This window comes from Notolabrus celidotus, chromosome 7 (assembly GCF_009762535.1).
Source record: "Notolabrus celidotus isolate fNotCel1 chromosome 7, fNotCel1.pri, whole genome shotgun sequence".
Lineage (NCBI taxonomy): Eukaryota > Metazoa > Chordata > Actinopteri > Labriformes > Labridae > Notolabrus > Notolabrus celidotus.
In genome coordinates, this window is record NC_048278.1 from 33,847,335 (window position 1) to 33,873,771 (window position 26,437).

General features: G+C 41.3%; 1 protein-coding gene across 5 annotated transcripts in view; it reads left to right on the forward strand.

Moving 5' to 3' along the window:
* Window positions 1-26,437, forward strand: part of LOC117815662 (synaptogyrin-1-like) — a 60,568-nt gene that overhangs the window by 18,606 nt on the left and 15,525 nt on the right. For all 5 annotated transcript variants that reach the window (XM_034687504.1, XM_034687503.1, XM_034687502.1 and 2 more), the window contains one exon: window positions 25,793-26,030. In XM_034687504.1, the coding sequence (XP_034543395.1) occupies window positions 25,793-26,030 (238 nt within the window). The remainder of the gene's footprint in view (window positions 1-25,792; window positions 26,031-26,437) is intronic.

Here is a 26,437-nt window from a genome sequence, read left to right on the forward strand (position 1 = left end):
TGACTCCTCTTGGTGCTGCTCATGACATTAATCTGATAATTTACCTTTAAAGGTTATTTTGTATTCTTCATTCAGTCAGATACAGTTCATGACATGATTGTTTTGCAGTTTATAAGTTTTATCGTGGAACCGCTGTGTCTTGATATTATTATTACAGGCATTGTAGTATTGTATATTGTACCAAATATCGTGTCATATCAAATCCTGTGGCTTAATATCGCATTGTATCATCAGACCTATTGTTGTAGAACTATTATTGTATTGTGTGTAGAGATGACCACAATTAATCGATTATCGATTAATTGATTGTGAAGAAATTACTCGAAACACACATTTTTGTTATCAATTTTCCGTCACGTGGAACAAACATCATGTGGTCTCATATTACACTCAGCTATCAGGGAGGTGTTTTAAGTTTAAAGCATGTTTGGATATGAATCAGCTGTTAAAGGTGTTGCACACAGCGGAGACGCTCAGCTGGCGGCTGCGGCTGTACGTCAGGTCTCCACGTGCGCTTTTTAAAAGAGGATCAATACGCAACTGCTGCCAACAACAACACGGACACGAAGGTTGACAACTTTAAACAGGATATTTCCACCTTTGGATACGAAGGCAACAGACAGGTGGGAAATTCTGGTACGCTACGTTTACAGACCAGCAACATCAGAGCCGTCTGAGCTTTTCTCCAGCGGGACTGATTATGACCCGGTTGCGCTCCTGGCTGACACCTGACTGAATACACATGATTATTTTTCTCAATAAAAACGAGTAGACAGAAAACTGGACACTGTGAGTCTGAAGTACTTTTCTGTTAGTATTATGAGCCTTCACTTTATAAGATTATATCCTAGGAGAATATTTTAATGAGCCTGATCGTTGATATTCTGCGTGTCAAACACATACCCGTATTCAATCCCGTCAGTTCTATGCATTTTGTTGCTGTAGAAAATAAAATTTAGGGGGGAAACAACCTATTTGGCATTGTTTTTGACGTAAGAATAATATTTTTTTCAATTAATCGATAATTGATCGTTAACATTTTAAAAAATCGATCACAGAAAATACTTAAAATGTACATCCCTAATTGTGTGGTAACGTGTCGTATTGTCATATCATTACGTGTGGTGTGGTGCTGTTTTGTACCGTATTGTATCGTATCATACCGTGTCGTGTCATGTCGTACCATATTGTATTATATCGTATCGTACCTTGTCATGTCTGCCGTATTGTATTGTCCGTGTCGTGTCATATTGTGTTGTACCGTATTGTATCGTCCGTGTCGTGTCATTTTGTGTCGTACCGTATTGTATAGTCCGTGTCGTGTCATATTGTGTTGTACCGTATTGTATCGTCCGTGGCGTGTCACATTGTGTTGTACCGTATTGTATCGTCCGTGTCGTGTCATATTGTGTTGCACCGTATTGTATCGTCCGTGTCGTGTCATATTGTGTTGTACCGTATTGTATCGTCCGTGGCGTGTCACATTGTGTTGTACCGTATTGTATAGTCCGTGTCGTGTCATATTGTGTTGTACTGTATTGTATCGTCCGTGTCGTGTCATATTGTGTTGTACCCTATTGTATCGTCCGTGTCGTGTCATATTGTGTTGCACCGTATTGTATCGTCCGTGTCGTGTCAAATTGTGTTGTACCGTATTGTATAGTCCGTGTCGTGTCATATTGTGTTGTACCATATTGTATCATATCGTATCGTACCTTGTCATGTCGTACCGTATTGTATCGTCCGTGTCGTGTCATATTGTGTTGTACCGTATTGTATCGTCCGTGTCGTGTCATATTGTGTTGTACCATATTGTATCATATCGTATCGTACCTTGTCATGTTGTACCGTATTGTATCGTCCGTGTCGTGTCATATTGTGTTGTACCCATAGACTGTAAAAAATATGGACGTAGTATCCGTGGTGTCATCGTTTGAGACCGGAGTTTGCCGCTTGGTTGTACCATATTGTATAGTACCGTATTGTACCGTTTCGTGTGGTTTTGTTTCAATTCAATTCAATTCAATTCAAAACCTTTATTTATTCTCAAAAAGACATTTAGGTTTCCCTCATTTAAAATGTTGTCGAGATCACAGGCACATCAGAAACAGCAAACAAACATACACAATCATTCACAAAATAATATATTAATTAAAACATTCGTGTTGTGTCATGTTGTTTCGTGTGGTTTCAAATCATATTGTATCATCAGTGATGTAGAAATGTTATTGTATTGAGTGGTAAGGTGTCGTATTGTGTCATATCATTACGTGTGTGTGGTGCTGTTTCCTAACACATTGTATCGTGTCCTACCGGGTCGTGTCGTACCGTATCGTACCGTGTGGTGTCGTGTGGTGTGGTGTTGTACCGTGTTGTACCCTATTGTATTGTATCATACCGTGTCATGTCATGGTGTGTCGTACCTTATTTTATCATACTGTGTAGTGTATGTTGTACCGTACCGTATTGTATCGTGTGGTGTTGTTTCGTGTTGTGTCGTATCATATCGTTTCGTGTGTCGACATATCGTATCATTAATAACCCTGCATCACCTCTTTTTTACACATTGTACTAATCATTTGCTGTCTTCAGTTTCTATGATTAGAACCACCTCAAAGAAAGAAAACAAAGGGCCTTTGAGTTTTTGACTTTTTTTCACAAAAGAAGTGATCTGAAATCAACACTTGGGGCTCATATTTAATGTTTAAGAACCATTAGTGTTGGAAATAAGTTGATAAAATAATCTTAAATTGGAGCTTTAGATGCAACCGGCCTGTCATGTAAAGTCAAACCTTGATTTGTCTTCTCTTTCTGGTGAATGTGCAAAATTACAGCAGAGTTTTCTCCTTTTATTTGTATGTATGAATCAGTTTGATTGACAGGGACAACATGTAGGCATTGTTACATCATATTAAAGCACTGATGCAGTCTGTATACGTAGGGACCTGTTACTGTACATTTCTGTGGTTGCATCTAGAGTGGTTTATTGTGCTTTGAGTAAGCTTGGAATACACAAACCACACAAATTAAATGAAGCTGTGGATTAGGTTAACATTAGATTACTGTAGATTAGTGGTCAGAGTGGACCAGGGGCCAGAGGTGAAAGAGACTTCTGAGAATTCAGATTCTACTTCGCAGAGGTTTCATTTTTCATGTGGCTTTAATCCTTTTTTTTTCACGAGTGTAGTATTTTGTTGTTTTAATTGAGGCACTGTAACTTCACATCCACAGAGAGTGGGGTGAAATAACGTGACCAGCTAAATGCTGGCTCTTCACTAAACCAAGACTTAAGCAGAGGTGGTATTTTGTGTGGATTTGCAAAAGAAGTTAAAGCTATTCTATTTTAAGTTCTACTTTCTCTACACATTTTCTTCTGTCACTCTTTAATGTTGCAAATAAATGCAACATCCTAAATGACCTTTAAAGCTAGGGTTGGTAGTCTCGGTAAACCAGCATGAATTTGAATGTAGCTTTTCCTCATGACTCCGTCTAACCCCTCCCCTCCTCCCTCGGAGCTCCTCCAAAACGACGCCCGCCCCCCCCCCCCCCCCCCCCCCCCCCCCCCGCTCACATGCACGAGCGCCGCTGATTCTCGACCATACTATCGTGACTGATTCAAAACCGGTCCTCAACAAAACATTATCATAGTGAAAGTTAAAAACACAAACAAACATGGCTGCTGTTAGTACTCACAACTATCATGCTAGCATTATCCAGTTGTACCGGTGACACGATATCAGGAGAAAAGTTATAACACATATATAATACTGTAACAGCTCTACTGTTTGTTAAACGTGTTCAGTGTAGATGTTCTTAATTCCTACAGTGTTGACAGTCAGTGAAGGCATCAGGAGAGGTGTAGAGTGTGTGAGCGGGAGAGAGGAGAGACAAGAGGAGAAGTTCTTCATTCATTTAAACATTGATTGTTGTTTTGTTGGTTGGCGTGATCACGGCCGACAGTGACCGGTTATTAAAGATCAACGTGTTCACGAATCGGCTCGTCATCACTACAGCGTCCGGACGGACGCTACAATAAATATATATTTTCTGTAGGACTTACTGAACGTCATTAATTATTCTGCTTGTTGGTGAGAGCTTTTTAGACTCTGATCCGGACTACAGTCCTGAGCAAAGCACCTCATCAGGTCAGAGGGGACAGGCCCGAGGACGAGCGAGAGGGGCAGTGAGTAGAGTCAGGGGAAGTAGAGGCAGGAGACGGGGACTCGGAGGAGTGCACGCCGGGGAAATGTACGCGCAGGAGGAGGGCAGAACGGCTGGACGGGATTTGATTGGTTTAAAATTTGGGGAGCAAAAAAAACGCTGATTGGTTGGTGTTTTCCCAGGTTTACTCCGGCTGTGGATAGTAGTTTTTTTTCACTCTTTTTTAAGAACACATCATGTATTGATTGCCATCAGGACATAAAGATCATTTTAACCAGCATGACAAAAAGTGTATCTAAATCTGATTACCAACCCCAGCTTTAAGAGAGGCTGCAGAATGGGTACTGTGTCCTGCCTGTTGCAGCGGTTGCTGGTTGACTGCCAGCCATGACCATTTGCTTTTTTCTGCAAAATGTCTAGAGTAAATGTTAAAAAACTGTCTTATAATAATAATAATAATAGTACATTTTATTTAAAGGCGCCTTTCTCGGCACTCAAGGACACCGCACAGATATAAATATATACATACACGAATTTACATTAAAGGAAACAAAATCAGAGTCAAAAATGAAAACAATATAAACTAACAAGGGGTAAGAAAAAATAGAAACAATAACAAAGTGACAGTGCAATTGGAGTCAGACGGAGTAGGCGGTTTTGAACAGATATGTTTTGAGTTGTGATTTGAAATGGGGGAAAGAATCTGTGTTTGAGTTGAGGTGGCAATGAGTTCCAGAGACGGGGAGCAGAGCGGCTGAATGCTCGGCTCCCCATAGTGGTGAGACGGGCGGAGGGGACAGACAGGTGTATGGAGGAAAAGGATCTGAGGGAGCGGGAGGGAGTGGGAACATGGAGGAGGTCGGACAGATATGGGGGGGCGAGGTTGTGGATGGTCTTGAATGTCAACAGAAGGACTTTGAATTGAATCCGGAACTGAACAGGGAGCCAGTGGAGGACAGGAGTGATGTGGTGGATGGAGGAGGTTCGGGCAATGATACGGGCAGCTGAATTCTGGACCAGTTGGAGTTTATGGAGGGATTTGTGAGGGAGGCCGAAGAGGAGAGAGTTGCAGTAGTCCAGACGGGAAGAGACAAGGCTTATGAGTGTATTAACTTGGTAGAAATTGCCCTCACCTTGACATCCTCAGTCAATAGCGTTTCAGTCTAGCCTCGGTTTCCCCCCAGAACACATAACTCACAGACATAACTTCAGAACTCTTGGTGCTGTGGTGTGTGACACACTCACTCTTCATCAACTTGAAGGGTGTCATCGTCTCGTCAGATCATACCACTGTCCCAGTTCCCAACGTCAACACATGTCAAGAGTCCAAAAGGAAGCAGATAATTTGTCAGATTCACTGCACGTATCATCGCATCACGGCTCCTAGAACTTGTCTGCTTCTGCTTGGATGAATGTGGCTAGATGCCGTTTTACTTTGCACTTAAACTGTCATGATATTATGAGTTTGAGTTGCTCCACCTTTTCCATAAATACACTTTTCTGGATTAAATCTTAATATAATACAAGCAAAAGTAAAGTACATGTTTCAAAAAAAGCAATTAACTACCACCATTTTTTTATTCCAAAAATCATAGTTTTACTGATAAAGCCAAGCTGCCTTTTGATAAAAAAAAATCAGCATTTTTAAATCACTTTAAATCAGGGGAGTGTCTTGAATATCTTTATATATAAATTTATCAAAATAATATTAGAGTTCTGACCAAGCGGCAAACTCCGGTCTCAAACGATGAAGCCTATGCTGAAGTGATATAAACTGCAATACATCGAAAATCCGCTTTAGGCTGGCTGCAGAAACACCGGAAACCACATAGATATGAATGGGAAAAAGACGATCTTTGCAGCATTAATAAACATGTTTACAGCCTGGTTCAAAAAACGGCTTGGCCCTACAACGCTAATCTCTCTAATGGCACACACTGTACGGGGGGTGAATTTTTTTCTAACATGACGGTTAAGAAGATATTAAGATTATGGATTTTGCCCAAATAAGGACATGACTGACGTGACTCCCGGTCGGGAACACACAGCCATTGGCTAAGAGACTCACACTACGTCACACTCTGCCTAGTTGAGTTCCGCATTACCAATATGGCTGCTGCCATCGATTTGCTTCAAAACAGCTCTCAGGAACAGATGGGTGACGTCACGGATACTACGTCCATATTTTTTACAGTCTATGGTTCTGACTAGTGTTGTAGTACTTGAGACCGGTCTTGGTCTCGAGGCCGCTTATTCCAGGTCTCGGTCTCGTCTTGGAATCGAAAGCATTTTTAATCGGTCTTGTCTCGGTCTCGGACTGAGCGGACTCAATATTTTAAAACAAGACTGGTCCAGACCACCACTGATGCACTCTGTGTCCCTGTCATTACTGTGATAAGAGAAAAAACTCAACTTAAGGAGTCAGAAGAAAGGCAACAAAGACAAAACCAAACCTTGTTTGTTGCTGTCAATAGTATTCAAAGCAAACTTAAATAAAATAAACAGAAGTCTTTTATTTTGTTTACTCTCATGATGGTTTTTCATTGATACGTATGGTCTTGGTCTTGTCTCGGTCTTGCCCTGCCTTGATCTTGGTCTTGACTCGGTCTTCATCCCTAAATGTCTTGGTCTTGTCTTGGTGCACTCTGGTCTTGACTACAACACTACTTCTGACACTAAGTTGCAGGTGACTAAGCCTCTTTTTGGAGAGTGAGTGTGGTGGGTTGAAGATCAAAAAAGCCTTGGAATTACTCGTGTAAGTTCACTTGAAGAGGAAAAAACTCCCACAGGACTCCGAAGTAAAACTGATTAAACAAATTCCTTTAATCCACAGTTTTGTTAAACAGTCTTACTGGATGTTTCAAAGTCAAGCTTTCCTAAACAAAGAATTATAATACTACGGTAAAGAAACCGTGTGGCTCGGTCCTTGATTGATCCTCAACTGTTTGCCCCAGTCTCACCCTACGGACACACACAAAAGCTATCTCTCTCTTAAAGGGACAGTAACATACTCACTGCTGACAACAGTACCATTCTGCCTTTTAACTTTACAAAATATCCACATGAAATAAATGAAATTACTTTTAGCTGACTCAAACATATTTTATCACTTAACTTATACAATAAAGATGAAGATTAACTATCAACCATAAATTGTTGATTATTTATTTACCTTTTAATATGCCTGAACGTAACTTGGCCCTTACAGTGAGCAATGAACTTGATTTCTTTCTAATGGCCAGCAGGGGGCAATTCCACTTGTTATAAGCATAGACTGTATGAATAATGGACGTAGTATCCGTGACGTCACCCATCTGTTTCTGAAGCGCTGTTCTGAAGTCAATCGTCGGCGGGAGCCATATTAAATGTGCTGAGCTCAACATAACTTAGCGTGATGTAAAGAGGCGGGCTTTGAGCCTCCTAGCCAACAACTACAGTGTTCCCGCCTGTCAATCAAGTCAGCTGTGCCTCTCATAATGGAAAACTCGTGAAAAAATTCTCCCCCCGTACAATTTGTGCCGATCGAGAAATGAGCTATCCAAACTACACTTGTTTTTTGCACCAGGCTGTAAACATGTTTATTTCTGCTGCAATATCGGCTTTTTTGAATTGGTGTGTATGTGGTTTCCGGTACTTCTGGAGTCAGCCTCAAGTGGACAATCAATCAATCAATCAATCTTTATTTGCATAGCGCCAAATCACAACAGATGTTATCCCAAGACACTTTTACAAACATAGGAGGTCTAGACCACACTATGTCAAATTATGAACAGAGACCCAACTTCAAGACAGGGTAAGACTCAGTCTGACCCCACCTTAATCCATCATGAGCATTGCACATTGCAGTATTTAGCTAGTTACAGTGGTGAGGAAAAACTTCCTTTTAACAGGCAGAGCCAGACTCATGTTAGACAGCCATCATGCCTCGACCGAGTTGGGTCTGGAAAGACAGATAGAGGGGAGTAAGAGAGAGAGGTGATAGTGATGAGATGAGTAGTAGAAGCTGTTGCCGCTTGAGTCCAGTACGTCCGTATCAGCTGGAGTCCAGATCGTCCGCAGCAGGAGGACGTCTACAGCAGCTCAGAGGAATCTACGAGACAATGGAGCTCAGGGACTCCAGAAAGGTCTATGGTTAGTAACTTTAATGGGACAGGCAGAGTTAAAGTAAGTGATGAAGGGGTTGGGGGGAAGGGGGTGAACTAGGATCCCAGTGTGCCAGTTCCCCCAGCAGTCTAGGCCTATAGCAGCATGACAAAAGCTGGTCCAAGCCTGATCCAGCTCTAACTATAAGCTTTATCAAAAAGGACACTCGATGAACTGCAGTTTTTAACACTTCCCATTTGCTTCAATTCTCGCGGCCGGAGGTTGCCGCTTGGTTATAAGAAGATTTTGGTTTTTAATAGTACATGACGTCAAGTTGGAAAATAACTGAGTAACAGGTGATGAAGCACAGTACCCTTCAGTGTCTGGCTACCTGTGATTGACACGTGGCTGCAATGATAACCTGTCAGCCAGGGTTCATCACTTCTGGTTTGAACTAGCTAAGGTAGTGACAGTGACAATGTTAAACTCAGGGCTTTAAAAGAGCGGCTCACAGACAGATTGGTGATGATGCTGTGGTTATTTGCATGACTTTTATACATAGTTTTTTGGTATGAACACAATTTTGGCAAACGTGTGTTAATTTGCTTCATAACTTTAAAGGTTAAAGGTGTTTTATTATTTTTATTTTTATACATCAGTCGACTGTGAACACATTAAGTTGAAGGCCGCAGTCAGAAAGACCTGGACAAAGTGCAGCGTTCAGCCATGGTCTGTCCGTTAGTGTGTGTGTGTGGGTGTGGGTGTGTGCAGCTGAGTCTAACACAGGATTTTGTTGGAGGTACAGTGGGTAAATACCAGGGTGACCAGAGGCCCGGCTCAATTGTCTGGCCTTTACAAAGGATCCAAAAGGTCTTTCATCCAGCACAACAGCAGCTCTAAATCATTCACAACCAGCCAGACTGGACTGCTATGATTTAGGTCTACACAGGCACTGAGAGATCTGTTTGCAGTGGGAGTCTGTTACACATCGAGTTCACCAAAAGCTAGACCTGAGTTTTATTTCTAAAGCAAGAAGGGAAAATTATGATAACAGAAAACGTAAGGTAGAAAGATTAGTGACCTCTGGTGAAAGCACATGGATTCACGCATTCATGCACACAGTTTAAAGAATGTGGACGAACACACACACACACACACACACACACACACACACACACACACACACACACTTCCTTAATGTGCAATTTGTAAGTGAACCTCTGATAGTCACAAGATCAGAAACCCACGTGGTGTCCTTCACAGTGCTTGCCTTCATCATCACCAGAAGCCTTGTGATCTGTCAACGGATCAGAGGAGCCGGGGAACCTTCACACGCACACGCACACGCACACTCACACACACACACACACACACACACACACACACACACACACACACACACACAGATTAAGAAGTCACATAACAAAGGTATCACAGCTAAAAAGAGTGGGGGAGGGTGTGAAAGTCATATATGAAACCTTATCACATGCTCTACTTTTCATGGCTCCTTAGTGAGTGAGGAATGTTGTTGAGGTGCAGAGGGTTCAAATTCTTACTACATCTCATTTGTCTGACTTTCATTGTTTGAAATATCTCTACTTCTAAAATGTTCTTTAGCTCATATTGATCTGATTCTTGGGACCCCATTTATTTAGAGTAAGAACTTTTGATCTGTGGGTCAGCACAAATCAAAGACATGACAATAAAGCACTACAAAATTGTCTTTAACATCAACAACACAACATAAATAGAGACAAGAATTAGCTTGAAGCTAACCGATCACAGAACAGTACCTGTGTTTGGGTCCAAGTACCACAAAAAGAGCCAAGTTGAATTTTTAGCAATCACTCTGAAGTGTCAATTTTTAGAACTCTGCTGGTGAAGTTTGGAAAAGAGAAGTAAGTAAGCTAGGAGGAGGAGTTTTTTTCTTAAGATAACTTTCTTTTGACATGATGTTTAGTCCTCATGGCTGATACTGGAGCAGGATTAGCGAACATAAGTACATTTTCTGTTGAAGTATTGTCTTAGACGGAGGACCTCAACAACCAGGGCTTTGCTAGCAAGATTAGATTTTTATGCCGGCGTGTGAAGGCTTCACTGCTCTTTTAGGACATAAGAGTCAAACTGTGAGCTTATTTACGTTATTCAGACATTTATTGGAACAGCAGAGCTCACATCATGACACTGAGGCTGTGACAGGTAACGTTAACCTGTTTCATCTGCTCACCTTTTGTAAGCTAGCTAACGATAATAAATCAGAATTACAAAGTTTTGCTTGTTGATAATTTTAGGTAGCCACAAATCAGAACATGACCGCATCACTCTGCAGTTGTCTTGAGCAAAGAAAAGCAGTGTTTAAAAGAATATCTGTATTAGCACAACTAATGCTCGCTTTGGCAAGAGCGACATCTTTACAACAGTGGTTGATGGTGCTCATGGGAAATGCAGTATTCATCCCAGAAAAACACTTCACTGCTTGACTTTGACCAAACGTGTCACCTGAATCAATATGGTATGAAATTTCGTCACTGTGCCTTTATTGGAAAGGACAGCTGAAGAGAGACAGGAAATGTGGGGAGTAGAGAGCGGGGGAAGACATGCAGTAAATGGTCATAGCTGGGAGTCGAACCATCGACCGCTGCAACTATAGCTTCTGTACATGGGGCGCACTCAATCAACGGCTCTCTGACTGTGGTTATTGTGGCACTCAATATTACTTTTCATCTTCATTGAATGTAGCGGTAGTTTGTCTCAGTTTAACCAGGACCTGTGAGTAGCAGTCCTGGTTGCTTGACAAACTTCTCTTTTCTGTTGATCTTGGCGTCTACTGAGGAACAGTACCTCTGATCTCTTTGCTGATCTCGTCCTGAAGAAGCACAAGTCTTGATTGTGCAGACAATTGTTACACTGTTGTCCTGTAACTGTCTAACATATCACTGATTGTGAGTCTTTGAGGTTGAAAATGGGAACAAAGGTACTTTTGGTCCGTCAGTCACACAGGCCTTTAGTGCCCAGTGGAAAAAGGTATTAGAATAACTCTATAGATATAGTTATTGTTGTCACTGGTGCCCTTGTCTGCTGTTGTAGCTCAAACAGAGGTATCAATATTAGTTTCAGTCTGTTTCTTAACCAGATAAGAAGTCCTCACAGGAGCTTTAAAGCGTTGGATTTAGGTAGAAGAAATGCCAAGCATCTTGCAGAGGCCTGTCTGACGTCAGTGTCTTTTACAGCTTTGAGTACAATGATGTAGGAGATACAGATGTTTTTATGCTTCTGATTGGGACAGGCAGATAAAGAAAATGAGCATTACATCTTGTGATATGCTCTTGATGCGCACATGAAGGGCATGCTCCGGCTCCAGTCATCACAAACTGGGCTGGATTTCTGCGAGCAGCCGGAGAAAAAAGCTCAGTAATTCAATCTGCTCCTCGCCATGTGACAGCAAATATAATTGTGACCCAGAAGACGACGCACTTTCAAAACCAAACCAACTAGGTCATGCCAAAGCCAATCCTTGTTTCATGTGAGGACGTTTTTTGTGTGTTTGTATCGCTGAACGAGGGAGAGAAAAAGTGTGGAACATGAAGGCATGTAGAAAAAAAGAAGATGATCCCTGGTGGTGAGTGTGCGTCCCAGTGGAGACTCTCAGGGGAGAGTCATAAAACCAAACCGTGTCACACCGCTCAGAAGTAGTGGCCCTGCAGGTCTTGCTGTCCTTGTTATGAAACTGACTGTGCTTTTCTGTACCCAAGTAAAAACACACAAGGGGCACAGATGTATATGTTCTGTATTCATCATGTTATCCAAAGCCCTCTGTAGTCCAGCTTTTACAACACCAAACAGACTGTGTGTTTTTGGGAGCATTTGACGCCTTTGTTAAACAGTAACACGGACACAGAGGTCAGGAATGACAAACACCATGACATTGTGTCCACTCAGCCGTACAGAGGACCTCGATTTGTGTGCTATTCATTGACTCGTGTTGCCCTTTTCAAGAAGAAATGTAAGTCATGTTGTGAGCTAAGCTTAGAAATTTAATATGTGATAGCATCTGAAACATTAGCCTTCTTCATGCTAATAAGACTTTAGGATATATTGAATTCTGGAAAGGGGCTAAGTGAAGTTTCAGATGTTTAGTTTACAGATATTTGTTTGCAGAGGAAAAGGTTGATCTCACTACATCGTGTTTTCAAATGGTACAAATTGACAAGTACACAGACATGTTGGCCACATTGAAGTGTAAGTGACTTTGAATGCCTGCTCTGTTTGTCTCATTACAGTACTTTCAATCAATCAAGCAAGCAAGCTTTATTTATACAGCATCTTTCATACAAATCAAATGCAACCCAAAGAGCTTTAAATTGATTGAAAACAAGAAAGAAGCAGACATATTAAAAAGACATATTAAAATAACAAAAATGGATTTTAAAATAGAGGCTAATGCACACCAATAACAATAAGATATGTTTAATTCCCATTAAGAATATACATAGTTTAAATAAATAGATTAAAAAAGGGTAAAGATAAGAGTTGATAATAAAATGGCAATGTTCTTTGACACCTGTCTTTTGCTGCAGATTATTTTGGGGGGTTAATGCCTTTATTCGTAGGATAGGTTAGTGGAAAGAGTGGGACATTGGGTAGAGAGAGTGGGGAACAATATGCAAAGGGCCACAGGTATAAATTGAACCAGGGCTGCCCACTCCAAGGACTACAGCATCTGTACTAGCAAAATATTGCCTATACAGTATAGGTTATCTCAAAGGGTAGGCAGGATAAGCCTTGGCTTCAGCCTACACCTTTTTTGGTCAGCATGTGATTGGCTAAAATATATGTGGATGTCTATGCATGTGTATATGCATGCATGAATGTACTTGTGTATGTATGTGTATGTGTATGTGTACGTATGCATGTGCATATCAATATATGTGTGTGGACGTATATGTCTATATGTATTTTCTTGGTTGATGAATCCCTCAGTGAGTAAATGCTGTGGGAGTCAGTCATGTTTTCACAATTCTTCAATATTTGAAGATGTCAGGGTTGGGAGAGCCAATAACTATAAGACCACAAGGCCAAACAGGGCCTAATATTTTTGAAACATCTTTCCGGCATCAACTTTAAAATGTATTTACAACTTTTTTTAAAGTAATGTTTTTGGGCATTTTAGCCTTTGTTGGATAGGAAAGTTGGAGAGAGACAGGAAACATGGGGAGTAGAGAGTGGGGTAAGACAAGCTGCAAATGGTAGAGGCTGGGAGTTGAACCTGCAACCACTGCAACAAGGACTACAGCCCCTGTACATGGGGTGCACTTAAAACCTCAAAGCCCCAAGGTTCTTGCACTATTTTCAATTTTAGAGTTTAATTGATATGCAAACCATCAAAATCTGATTCCTTCAACATTTTACACAACTTTAAGACTTTCTGAAATTGCAGTTGTACTTGTATCAACTGATTAAGTGGGAGCATGTAAATTGAAAATAGCAGGGTACCTCAAATAGAACCCTGTGGAACCCCGGAGATGAGGGAACACTTAATGAAGAGAACTCACAGATTTGAACAGAGAAGGATCTTTTAGTTAGATAAGATACAAACCAGCTCAGAGCTCTCTCCCTGATGCCAACCAAAGATATCAGATGGTTCATTAAGATTTCATAGTGGACCGTATCAAAAGCTGAGACAAGATCAAGAAGAATAAAAACCTGTATCCAGAAACAAGAAGGTCTCTAGAGACCTTGATCAGAGCAGTATCTGTATATAAAGAGAGTAAAAGCCTGATGGGAATCTATCACAGACCAGGTTTTCAGTCATAAGGATGTAAGATTGTAGGTATGCCAGAAACATCGACCACTTTCCTCCTCAGTTTGTGCATCTTTGGAAAAGATTGAACTACTCTGAGAGGACAGGTCATGTGACTAACTGTGTTTCCTTGTGTGCTTTGCTATGTTTCTTGACCGTGATCTAAAGTAAGCCATTCCTGTGAGGCAGTGAACACACCGTGTGTTGCAGCCGTATATGCATGAATGTGTGTTTTTTGTGCGTCTTTGTCGGAGCACGCTCATTTTTCTCAAGACCGCTTGTGGGCAGAGGCGGGGCCAGCAATAAAGGGAGATGGGAGAAGACGAGAAGGAGGGAGGGAGAGAGCGATGATGCAGCCGGTCTAAAAATAGCACCGCCTCCATACCCCTTCTGCCCCCAACGCTTCCCTACGCTCTTCCTCACCGCAATCCCTCCATCTCTTCATCGTCTCTCTCCTTAATGAAAAAAGGCTGCAAGTAGATGGAGGGGCGATAGAGGTGTTACTATCCTCCTCCACACAGCCTCCGTTTCACAGAGAGGGGAGCGTGTGAGACTTTAGACGGAGCACAGAGGGGAAAGGGGACAGAAGGTAGAGCGTGCGAGATAACAGCTCCAGTTTGACATCAAGACGCCAGCTCATGTTTCCTCTCTTCATGCTGGAGAAAGCTATTAGCTGTGCACTTAGTTTGTCTTTAATGTGGGAATCGTTGATGTTATTTACAGCTTCGTTGCACAAAATGAACCTGAATCACTGTAAAGAGCATAATACTGAGTCACTAGTGTTATGGCTGATTAATAGGCTGCAAGAGATAAAGCCTTTACTTAATCAGAGACAGTCAAACAGGAAAGATACACTTACTGTTGTTTCCCTTAGTCATGAGACAAAAGTCAGACTGGTGCTCAAGAGTGCTTCAAAGGAGCTGATTGCACTTTAGATAAACATTTCATCTAAGCTAACAGGCCTCAGTTTCAATCCAGATATTTAAAGGACAAGTGCTTTTGTACAATGTGATATACTACATCAGGGGTTCCCAGAGTTTTCAGCCCGCGACCCCCAAAATATAAGTGCCAAAGACTTGCGACCTCCACTGTCCCTCAAAGTGATTTAATGTGGCTTCATTTAGCTGGTCTGCAGAAAATGAGCCTACAGTTATGAATTAACCTGCTGCTCATAATGCTTTTGATGATGAACTGTTCACAAACCTTAAACTTAGGAGTCATCTGGCAAAAAGAAAGGCAGAAAAAAATCATTACATTTTCTATTTTCAAGGTCAGAAACCAAGTACTTAACATTAAAGCTGGGGTTGGTAATCAGATTTAGATACACTTTTTGTCATACTGGTAAAAATGATCTTTATGTCCTGATGGTAATCATTACATGATGTGTTCCTAAAAAAGAGTGAAAAAAGCTGCTATCTACAGCCGGAGTAAACCTGGGAAAACACCAACCAATCACCGTTTTTGGCTCCCCAAATTTTAAACCAATCAAATCCCGTCCAGCCGTTCTGCCCGCCTCCTGCGCGTACATTTCCCTGGCATGTACTCCTCCGAGTCCCCGTCTCCTGCCGCTGCTTCCCCTGACTCTACTGATTGCCCCTCTCGCTCGTCCTCGGGCCTGTCCCCTCTGACCTGATGAGGTGCTTTACTCAGGACTGTAGTCCGGATCAGAGTCTAAAAAGCTCTCACCAACAAGCAGAATAATTAATGATGTTCAGTAAGTCCTACAGAAAATATATATTTATTGTAGCGTCCGTCCGGACGCTGTAATGATGACGAGTCGATTCGTGAACACGTTGATCTTTAATAACCGGTCACTGTCGGCCGCGATCACGCCAACCAACAAAACAACAATCAATGTTTGAATGAATGAAGAACTTCTCCTCTTGTCTCTCCTCTCTCCCACTCGCACTCTCTTCACCTCTCCTGATGCCTTCACTGACCGTCAACACTGTAGGAATTAAGAGCATCTACACTGAACAGGTTTAACAAACAGTAGAGTTGTTACAGTATTATATATGTGTTATAACTTTTCTCCTGATATCCTGTCACTGGTACAACTGGATAATGCTAGCATGCTAGTTGTGAGTACTAACAGCAGCCATGTTTGTTTGTGTTTTTAACTTTCACTATGAGAATGTTTTGTTGAGGACCGGTTTTGAATCAGTCACGATCATATGGTCGAGAATCAGCGGCGGTCCTGCTGCCTTTCTGGTAGAGGTCGGTTTTGATCCCCACGTCTGCAGATTTGAAGATCTAGTGGATGATTTTTATTTATCATGGATAAGTGCTAGCGCTAGTTAGCATAGCCACATAGCTACATGTTCGTAGCTGTGTACCAAGACACACGTCTACATACTGATAAATAAAACAACAGGAAACATTAAATCTGTGACCAATCCTTCAGAAAGGTCCTGCTGCAGGCGCCTCTCCGTCAGGATCAGATTCTGGATCAGATTCAGAGGGTTGAAGTAACGCGATCTCTGAGCAGCCGTGTATATTCAGCCAACATGTAAACATTAGATCAACGTGCTGGAGAGCCGACGCACATCCACTTCCTGAGGGGGTGTGGTCAGAGAGAAAACAGAGTGTTCTGAGGAGGACTGAAGAAGAGGGCTTTTCAGGCAGACCAAAATCTGATTTCAAAGTGTTTTTTTGAGCATAAACTTTAAAGACATGTTTTGGGGACCTCTTAGACCAATATATATTGATGAAAAAAGAGTGATATGTCACCTTTAAGTTTGTATTAGAACAACCCTTTTGCTTGGGAAGTCGAGAAGAATCCAATGAAGGCATTAAGGAAACATATTTGAACCTTTAAATGAAATACAGAGGACACATACTGATGTCAGATAGGTCCGCTCAGGGTTAAACCAGGACATGTCCTTAAACAGTGAAGATAGTTTATAGTCAAAGTGTTTCCTCTTGCACAGTGAACTGATTGTGAAACAGAGTATTTTAGTTTTGACATGATAAAGTCAAGTGCAATAAAAAAAACTGTGGCTCTGCTTCGGTTGCACTTCAGATGTTGAGTTCTTGACGTCAGCAGTGAAAATGTTCCCGAGTGTTCAGTAGACGGAGTAACAGAGAGACTGAAACGCAGATAAAGAAGAGCAGAGGAGAAAAACTGAGCTGTAATCCCCATCATGACTGACATCCTGGTTTCCTCCCAGCCTGGTTGTTCATGGCCTTCGTGGTCGGGCAGCTGTCAGTGGAAACACAGTCTATTGTGGATTCTCTCTTTTGTATAGCTGTCATTTCTTACATAAACACAGACACAACAGCTGGGTAAATTACTGGAGCAGCTTAGGAACGTAGGGTCCTTTTTTACTCTCACACTCTCACACACAAAGTCCTTAAACACATGAGCTCATGACATTATCTAAACTATTTTAGGACGGTCAGATTCTCTTGAATGGTCCTTAACACAACTTAAAGTACTCAGACTGATTTAGATGAGAGGGGGGCTCCTGAATGGGAGAAGGGGGACCCTCTGTAATACTGACTGTCTGGGTTAGAGTTGAGGTCAATACAACTGCAACAGGTATAACGACATACCCGCAATACCAACCTCTATTTACATATCCTGCACAATCTGTACTTAGGGGACCAGATTTTGGTATTGGAAGTGTTCTGTTCTCCTTTTTTATTTTTGATTATAAGCAGTGTAGTCTATATTGTTTCAACGTCAATAGCAGAAGAAATCAAAATAATCCAAGTGGAGAACAGAACAGGCAAAACGTGAACCAACGTGATGCCAGATAGAAGCTCAGGGGTGGTTGTCAAATAATGATTTAGCTTTACTTAACCTCTATTTCAGATGCAAGTATAGTCAGTTGTTTGCTCTTGGGTGTTCTGTCTCAACTACAAATCCATTCTCACTTCTGAAGTTCCTTGTCCTGAGGGAAGCTAACAGACGGGAGGTTTTATGCAGATGATGAAGAAATTCCTTCCATCAGGGAAAAGTCAGTGAAGAGTTTGGGTAGAAGATATGATGAGGACCTGAAGGATAGGAATCAGGTAGGACAGTTTAGGAAAGATGTAGCAGATCCCAGATCAGCTGGGTCCATCATAGAGAGAACTACATACAAACCACAGGTTACAGAGCCTTTCTGTGGTTGAATTTCTACTCATTTGGAGAGTATTCCATTACTTTTGTGCTTTAATCATCACTGAGTTTGCTGCATAACTACAAAGTTTAGTTTTTGCAGGTTTAGATGAATTTAATATGAATAATTCTGCTCTACTTTGTTGTCCTGTTACCTTCACAGGGCACGCTCCCGAGACGGAGCGCCCTGTGTACACATGAGCATTGACTAGAATGGGAACATATTGGCTGCGACGTTTGCGGCGCAGGTGTAACGGGACACTGTGCATTAAATTGGGGGTGGAAAGTTTGCAGCACATTGGTCCGCCCACTCCCTCTTGATTAAAGCTGGGGTTGGTAATCAGATTTAGATACACTTTTTGTTATACTGGTTAAAATGATCTTTATGTCCTGATGGCAATCAATACATAATGTGTTCCTAAAAAAGAGTGGAAAAAAAGCTGCTATCTACAGCCGGAGTAAACCTGGGAAAACACCAACCAATCATTGTTTTTTGGCTCCCCAAATTTTAAACCAATCAAATCCCGTCCAGCCGTTCTGCCCTCCTCCTGCGCGTACATTTCCCCGGCGTGCACTCCTCCGAGTCCCCGTCTCCTACCTCTACTTCCCCTGACTCTATTTACTGCCCCTCTCGCTCGTCCTCGGGCCTGTCCCCTCTGACCTGATGAGGTGCTTTGCTCAGGACTGTAGTCCGGATCAGAGTCTAAAAAGCTCTCACCAACAAGCAGAATAATTAATGACGTTCAGTAAGTCCTACAGAAAATATATATTAATTGTAGCGTCCGTCCGGACGCTGAAGTGATGACGAGCCAATTCGTGAACACGTTGATCTTTAATAACCGGTCACTGTCGGCCGTGATCACGCCAACCAACAAAACAACAATCAATGTTTGAATGAATGAAAAACTTCTCCTCTCCTCACTCCCACTCGCACACTCTACACCTCTCCTGATGCCTTCACTGACCGTCAACACTGTAGGAATTAAGAACATCTACACTGAACACGTTTAACAAACAGTAGAGTTGTTACAGTATTATATATGTGTTATAACTTTTCTCCTGATATCGTGTCACCGGTACAACTGGATAATGCTAGCATGACAGTTGTGAGTACTAACAGCAGCCATGCTTGTTTGTGTTTTTAACTTTCACTATGATAATGTTTTGATGAGGACCGGTTTTGAATCAGTCACGATCATATGGTCGAGAATCAGCGGCGCTCGTGCATGTGAGCGGGGGGGCGTCGTTTTGGAGGAGCTCCGAGGGAGGAGGGGAGGGGTTAGACGGAGTCCTGAGGAAATGCTACATTCAAATTCATGCTGGTTTTCCGAGACTACCAACCCTAGCTTTAATATCCCAGATTATTACCTGCTTCATCCACACATTGGCTCAACCTGACTATGGGTAGACTATCATTTTGGGGGGCTGGCAGGTAAAAACAGCATAAAATCAGGGTGAAAAATTCAAGCTGTCTGGGCTCACACATCCAAAAAAAAGTTTGGAAATCCTCAGAGGTGCACATGTAAAAGGGTCTTCACACACTCAGGATCCATCACTCAGCACAGTAAAACACACACACACACACGCAGGCTGCAGACAAACATAAACACACTCTGTCGTGGTCTCATCCAGACTGAACGGGCTCCCTGGAGGTTCGCCTCGAGGGTTTGTCGTTGGATGGAGTTTTCTGATCGGTTGTTATCAAGTGAAGTACAAAGCGGACTGCTCCGCTGACTGCGCTGCAGGGTGGAACGCTAACACTGTGGGTGTTTTGTGTGTGTGTGTGTATGTGGTCTCATGTTTACGGTCTTTCTGTGATGCTGTAATGATTGGACGACAGCAGAGCAGAGGAGAGGAGAGGAGAGATGGTATCTTAGTAACCTGCTCCTGGCATGGGTTCCATTTCGTGTCTTCACTCGGGGAGTTAAAAGGCAGACAGGAGAAGAGAAGAGGAAATAGGAGAAAGGAGGGATGAAAGGAGAGGAATACAGAGGGTCAGATGCTGTCATCGGAATCACATCCCACTGTCAGATTGACTCCATTTTGTCGCTAACGTCGTCACTGAGCATCCACAGCGAAACCTGCCTCACTTGTTCTTTGGTTTAATAAAACCTGCATCAGACTTTAAACTGCTGCCGTGCATTTGTTCAATAACTCAGTGAGGCTTTCAAGGATTTGAAAAGGTCAGGAATCACAAGAGGGATGAGGAGTCCACCAGGGGAATCAAACACAGCACTACCAAGTTTTACAACCACGTCAAAAGGAATCCTCACTTCATAAATTTGTCTGTGATATGTTTCTGCTGGTGCAATAAGGATGATTTATAACTTGTGGAAAAAAATAACAGTTTGCTATACCGGCCCAGAGAAGGCTGATGGTTATCTTTATGTTCATGACTTGTTTCCTCTGCCCCATGTTATCCTAACATTTTGTTCTCAAACTCAAAGTTGCTTTACATAAAAATAAAGCAAATAAATAAAACAGAACAAGGACAAAGACAGAGGTGGGGCGGGAGTAGAGGTAATCTATTGTATGCTTTTTTGAACAGGAAGGTCTTGAGGTGGTTTTTTTTTGCCTTTTATGATAGGACAGCTGAAGAGAGACAAGAAATGCGGGGAGTAGAGAGCGGGGGAAGACATGCAGGAAGTGGTCATGGCCGGGAATCAAACCCGCAACCCCTGCGACCAGGACTGTAGCCTCTGTATGTGGGGCGCTTAGACTGCTAGGCCACCAGCGCCCTGAGGTGGTTTTTAAATGATTGTAATTCTGGGGCGCTGGTGGCCTAGCGGTCTGGGCGCCCCACGTATAGGGGCTGTAGACCTCGTCGCAGAGGTCGCATGTTCGACTCCTGGATGGTCGACCGTTTGCTGCATGTCTTCCCCCGCTCTCTGCTCCCTGCATTTCCTGTCTCTCTTCAGCTGTCAAAAAAATAAAAATGATTGAAATTAGTCAGAATGATGGATGTGTGGAGGGAGGGAGTCCCAGAGAGTCAGGGCAAAGGCTTTGACCCCCAAGATGTGGTGCTTGCACTTGGTGATGGGGGACAGGAGGTCGGCATCTGATGATCTGAGGCAGTGAGATGTGGAGTGACGTTTGAGGAGGTCAGTCAGGTGTGAGGGTGCAAGGTTATTGAGGGCTTTACGGGGAGACAGTGGAGGTGCTGAAGGATGGGTGTGATGTGGGCTCTGGAGAGGGAGTGGGTGAGTAACCGGGCAGCTGAGTTCTGGGCATATTGGAGTTTTTGGAGGTCAGTGGAGGGAAGGCTGTAAAGGATGCTTTTTGCAGTAGTAGAGGAGCAACTTGGAGCAATTTGCCCTGTGCAATAGCTAAACTATGCACAAGTAGAAAGTGTCCATAGTGTATATATTATTTATGTAAATATTTTTGGTATTTTTTAATTTTTACCCTTTATTATTATTTTTTGACTTTGTAAGTACAATGTCATACTCTCCTGTCTCTAGCTGAAAACTGCTGTAAATAAAAAATTCTATAAAGTCTATATCTTATCTTATCTAGTCTTATTCACTCACTCCAGCATCCAGGTAAACCATCTCAATGAACGCCTGAGTGTTTAAAAAAAGTCACACAAAGTGATTCTGAAGCAGCATATTGTGTATGTAATGAATAATTCCACTTTTTAAGAAATGTCAGAGTCCAAAAGTTCCAGCAGCAGCTCTAAATCTCACTTAAAAACTCATTATTGATAATACCAACAACAACAAACCGAGTGTACAGGAGCTGTTTGTTACCTTTGAACACTGCCAGGCTCATTTTTTTCCCCCAATGCTAGTCTTTATGCTACGCTAAACTAATCCACTACTGACTGTAGCCTTTGAACTGACAGATCAGAGAGAGCTTAATCTTTCATCTAACTGTTGGCAAAGAAAGCAAATGTGCACATTTCCCAACAACTTCAAACTCTTCCTGCAGGAAGAGAAAGAGATGTTTGAAATATTGACTCTCACCTCGAGTAAAACTGTACTTTTAAAGATCCTGTTGGAGCAGATGAGAGATTTGTTGATTTCATTGAAGCTTATTCAGAGGTATAAAGGTGCTGGTATGTAAAGCACCTGTGTTATTTTTTAAAAGACTGCATGTCCCCAGTGCTGAAACAGCTTTGTATTGCCTATGGCGTAAAATTAGAAAGCAGAGGAATTGTTGAATGATAAAAGGCTAATTAAATTTTATTGTAATTTAGTGTTTCTTTCCTCTGATGTCTGCTCCACTGAGATAATTGCAGAGTTGGTTAATTTGCTCCTGCAGATAACAGAAGTTAAGGGCAATAAAAAATGTGATGGATTGTGATTTCACAGGCATTTAAGTGTTTTAATATTTTAAAAGAAAAAGAAACAAATAAGGTCATTAACTACTCTCACCAAACATGATTAAATCTCTGATGTTTTTCTATGTGATTATTTTCTAAATCAGACACAGCCTTTTTATCCTCATTTACACAACAACATAAAAGCTAAGCATTAGCGCTGTGCACTGTGGATGTATTGTAAATATCAGTGTGTGTTTAGCAGCAGTCACACTGAATTGCAAACAGCACAGGAAGCTAATTTCTCTGCAGTCAAACTCAATATTTTCTGTGGAAACCCAGAGGCACGTTGAGCGAAAGTGTTTTAAAAAAGACACGACGGATTATTCATAAAACTCCCCCGCAGGGTTTCTGTGACATTACGGGGCTGAGAGCGTCACGCCAGAGTGTTTGCTTTTTCAAATATTATCCAGTCAGTCTAAAAATACCACAGCAGCAGGTCGTATGCAGTCGTGATGTAAAGGGCTTTTTATGAATTATTACAAAGCAGAACAGGCTGAGTCAGTGGTTTACAAATTCATCAGTGAACAGGTTGTTCAGGTTAGGTCCTTAATTTTATCTTGCACACACACAACCACAGTGAGGATGGACAATGCTCTGAGCAGACTGTGCAAACAGTCTTTGAAAGGCAAAGATTCACACACCAACATTTACTCAGGTAAAGACCACAGGAGTGAAGCTTAGAAAAACTATGGGAAAGCTCTAAGTAGTGTGATTACCTAGATAACATTATTCAGTTTTTATGACATTTTTCAACGGCATAAATCATAATGTCTACAGTTTTGAGACATCAGTATGCAATTGTTTAATTTTTATTGAATGGTCTTTAAAGTTGAACGGGAAGATTGATTTTCCTTGAGATTAATAAATCTGAAACTCTTTTTTTCATTAAAGCTTTGTTTATTGGACTTTTTACACATTTTGTACAGAAGATCGACTTTACCAATTCAGGCAAATTATGTTTTTCTGTTAAAGGCCCTATGAGGAGTTTTGAACTGGCCGAGAAACAGACTGAAAATGATACCGATGCCTCTTTATGACCTTCAATAGGAAACAAGATCATCAGCGACAACACTAACACCTTCTCTGTAGTCATTTTTAATGCCTGAAACTGCCCTGAACGGGTTGGTGCTAGACCAGATGATGGACATCTCGCTTCAGAAACAGCCTTTATTTTAATGTTTCATGGAAAATAATCACATTGCCTTATAAAGTTGACTGTTAAAAGACAACAGGATGAGGTTTTTGTTGAAAAGACTACTTTTGCATGTATAGGACAAGAGATAAGAGGTATCACTTTGTCCACAAGGGGGCGCCAGAATCAATACAAAACAAAAGTTCCTCAAAGCAGCTTCAAATGAAACATCACAAAATAAATAAAATCAATATATCAGCGAGTAAAAATAAATGATAGAAGAGAAAATATAGATTAAGGGTCTTGACATTGTCCACAAAATAATGCAAGGAGTGCAAATACAGATTATACACGTACACACATTACAAATTACATGTTTGTTTAAGTGGATAAATAATTCATTAATACAAAAAAAGTAATAATAAATCATATTATTTCTAATAATTTGAAATAGAAAATAAAATACAATAAATATGAAACTCTTTTTATGGTGTCCTTTTCCATAATTTTTTTCAATACATTTCCTGCCAAAAAGAGAAACAAAAATAGAACTTTTGCTGTTTCCTTCTTCTTCTAGTTTTCTGATGGTAATTTTCCCCCCTAACTTTCTGATTCAAGGTTCAAGGTCCCCTTTGTCATTCACGGTGCCGTTTTTTATGCACCCTTGAGGAGAACTAATTACTCCAAATCTTCTATCCGGTCTGCTATCAGGCTTTTAAACTCAGACGGTAGTTATTTTAGTCATTTTAAATAACATTGGTATGACAAAGTATATTATTTTGTCTTTTAATCTTTGCCTTATCTTACTGTTATTTATCACACTTCATATAAACTAAATTAACTTATTGCTGTCCTTCCCCGACCCTCTGGTCTCATGTACAGATCCGGTGCTTCACTTGTAGCATGCTTATATGATGGATGTGTTGTAAATGTTAAATGTTGTATGGTAAGCTATGAATGAAATGCTCTTCTTGGGATCAATAAAGCTGTCTGAATCTGAATCTGAATTCAATCATGTTAAAAACCTGTCCTGTCGGACTCTGGCTCTCTGAAGTTAATAAATGTGTTCCACTAGAGAAGATAACTTACAGCCTGAGAAATAGGAGTAAAACATTTTATAAGATATGGCAGCCCTCTCTGGACTACATGGAAAACCTGCCATCTCACATGATGGACTATGTCACTGTATAACAAAACTGTATTGAGAATGTCTTGAATATCACCTTTGAGGTGAAGATTCATTTTTGTCTCTCGTCTATTTTTGTAACTTTTATTATTTTTAAATTATTGATTATTATTTTGTTTTGTTTTTCTATTTTTTATTATTATTTTGGAACTACCTACAGTCTGTATTTATTAATTTAATATTAACTCCTCATATAGTAGGCTTCCTTCTATTATATTCTGTCCTTTGTACAAGTCTATTTTCTGTTTGTGTTTAAATCTAAAAAGCAAAATAAAATATAAAAAAAAAACATGAAGGAACAAAAATGTTACTCAGGTCCAACAGGGTACAAGATAAATAACAAGCTAAAAACTAAATAAATAGATATAGACCCCATAAATAAATAGAATACATAACCTTAAAGCCTATAGTAAATTAATGAAAAAACATAGTTCAAAACCAACATGTTAAAAAGAAAAGTGCAGTTAGTATTTGCACGCTGTCACAGCAGTAAAGTGCAGAGGACAGACTTGGGTAGAAATATATATAATATGAAAATAATCTCATAAAGATAGTGAACTCCAGCCCTTTGTTCATAGATTCAAACTATTGCTAAAGATGCCCGCATGTTGTCAGATATCATGAAACATCATACTACTCTTCCAAAATCTTCCTTTTCATTTGACTTCTGTCCGATCTGCTTCACTCTGAGAACTCAAAAGACCACAGTCCGTATATTAGGTGGTAAAAGTGCAGACATGCTGGAGTGATGCTGGAGGTAACACAGTAATGTGTACTGACAGGTGTGAACACACCTCTGTTAAAGGCTTCAAAGCATAAAGCACGGCTCTCCTGGTGTACCTTCTCCTGCCTGTGTGTGTGTTTCTGTGGGAGGACAAGTATTAAAACAGATTTCTCTGTGTGGGTCCTGTCGACACAAAGGTCCTGACATTATCATGACCTGCGAAGGCTGGCTGTTTCCTCTCTCACAATCCCATCTCTTCTTCTCTTCTCCTCTGCAGCTCTTCTCCATCGTGATCTTTGGCTGCATCGCCAACGAGGGCTACATCAACCGCCCCAATGAGCGGGAGGAATACTGCATCTTCAACCGCAACCAGAACGCCTGTAACTACGGAGTCTTCATGGGCTCCATGGCCTTCCTCTGCTGCATGGCCTTCCTGGCTCTGGATGTGTACTTCCCCCAGATCAGCAGCGTCAAAGACCGGAAGAAGGCGGTGCTGGCTGATGTCGGGGTATCAGGTAAACTCAGTGATCATTCAGGCTTCATCTACTGAACTTTTTGATGAGGGAAGTCTAACATAAGGCATTTTTCGACCAGAGGAACTTTACCCCGGAACTACGTGCGTTTCAACCGGTGGACCCAGGGTCTAAACTTAGTTCAGGGGTAGATAATCTCCCCCCTAAAAAAACCCTGCTAAGGGGGTAGTACTTTTCAAAGGTCCCGGGGCTCAGGACCTGCAATGCTGAATGTGATTGGTAGATTGACCGCAGTGTTTTCATTCCACCCGTCGTCCACAATAACATCACACACATCTGTGATTCACTTGATTTCTCTTTCTTTCATTAGTTTTTATTTGTTCTATCTTTTTTGTATGTGTGTGTACTTTTCAAAAGAAGAAGCTGTGAGTCTCTTGATTTAGCAGCTT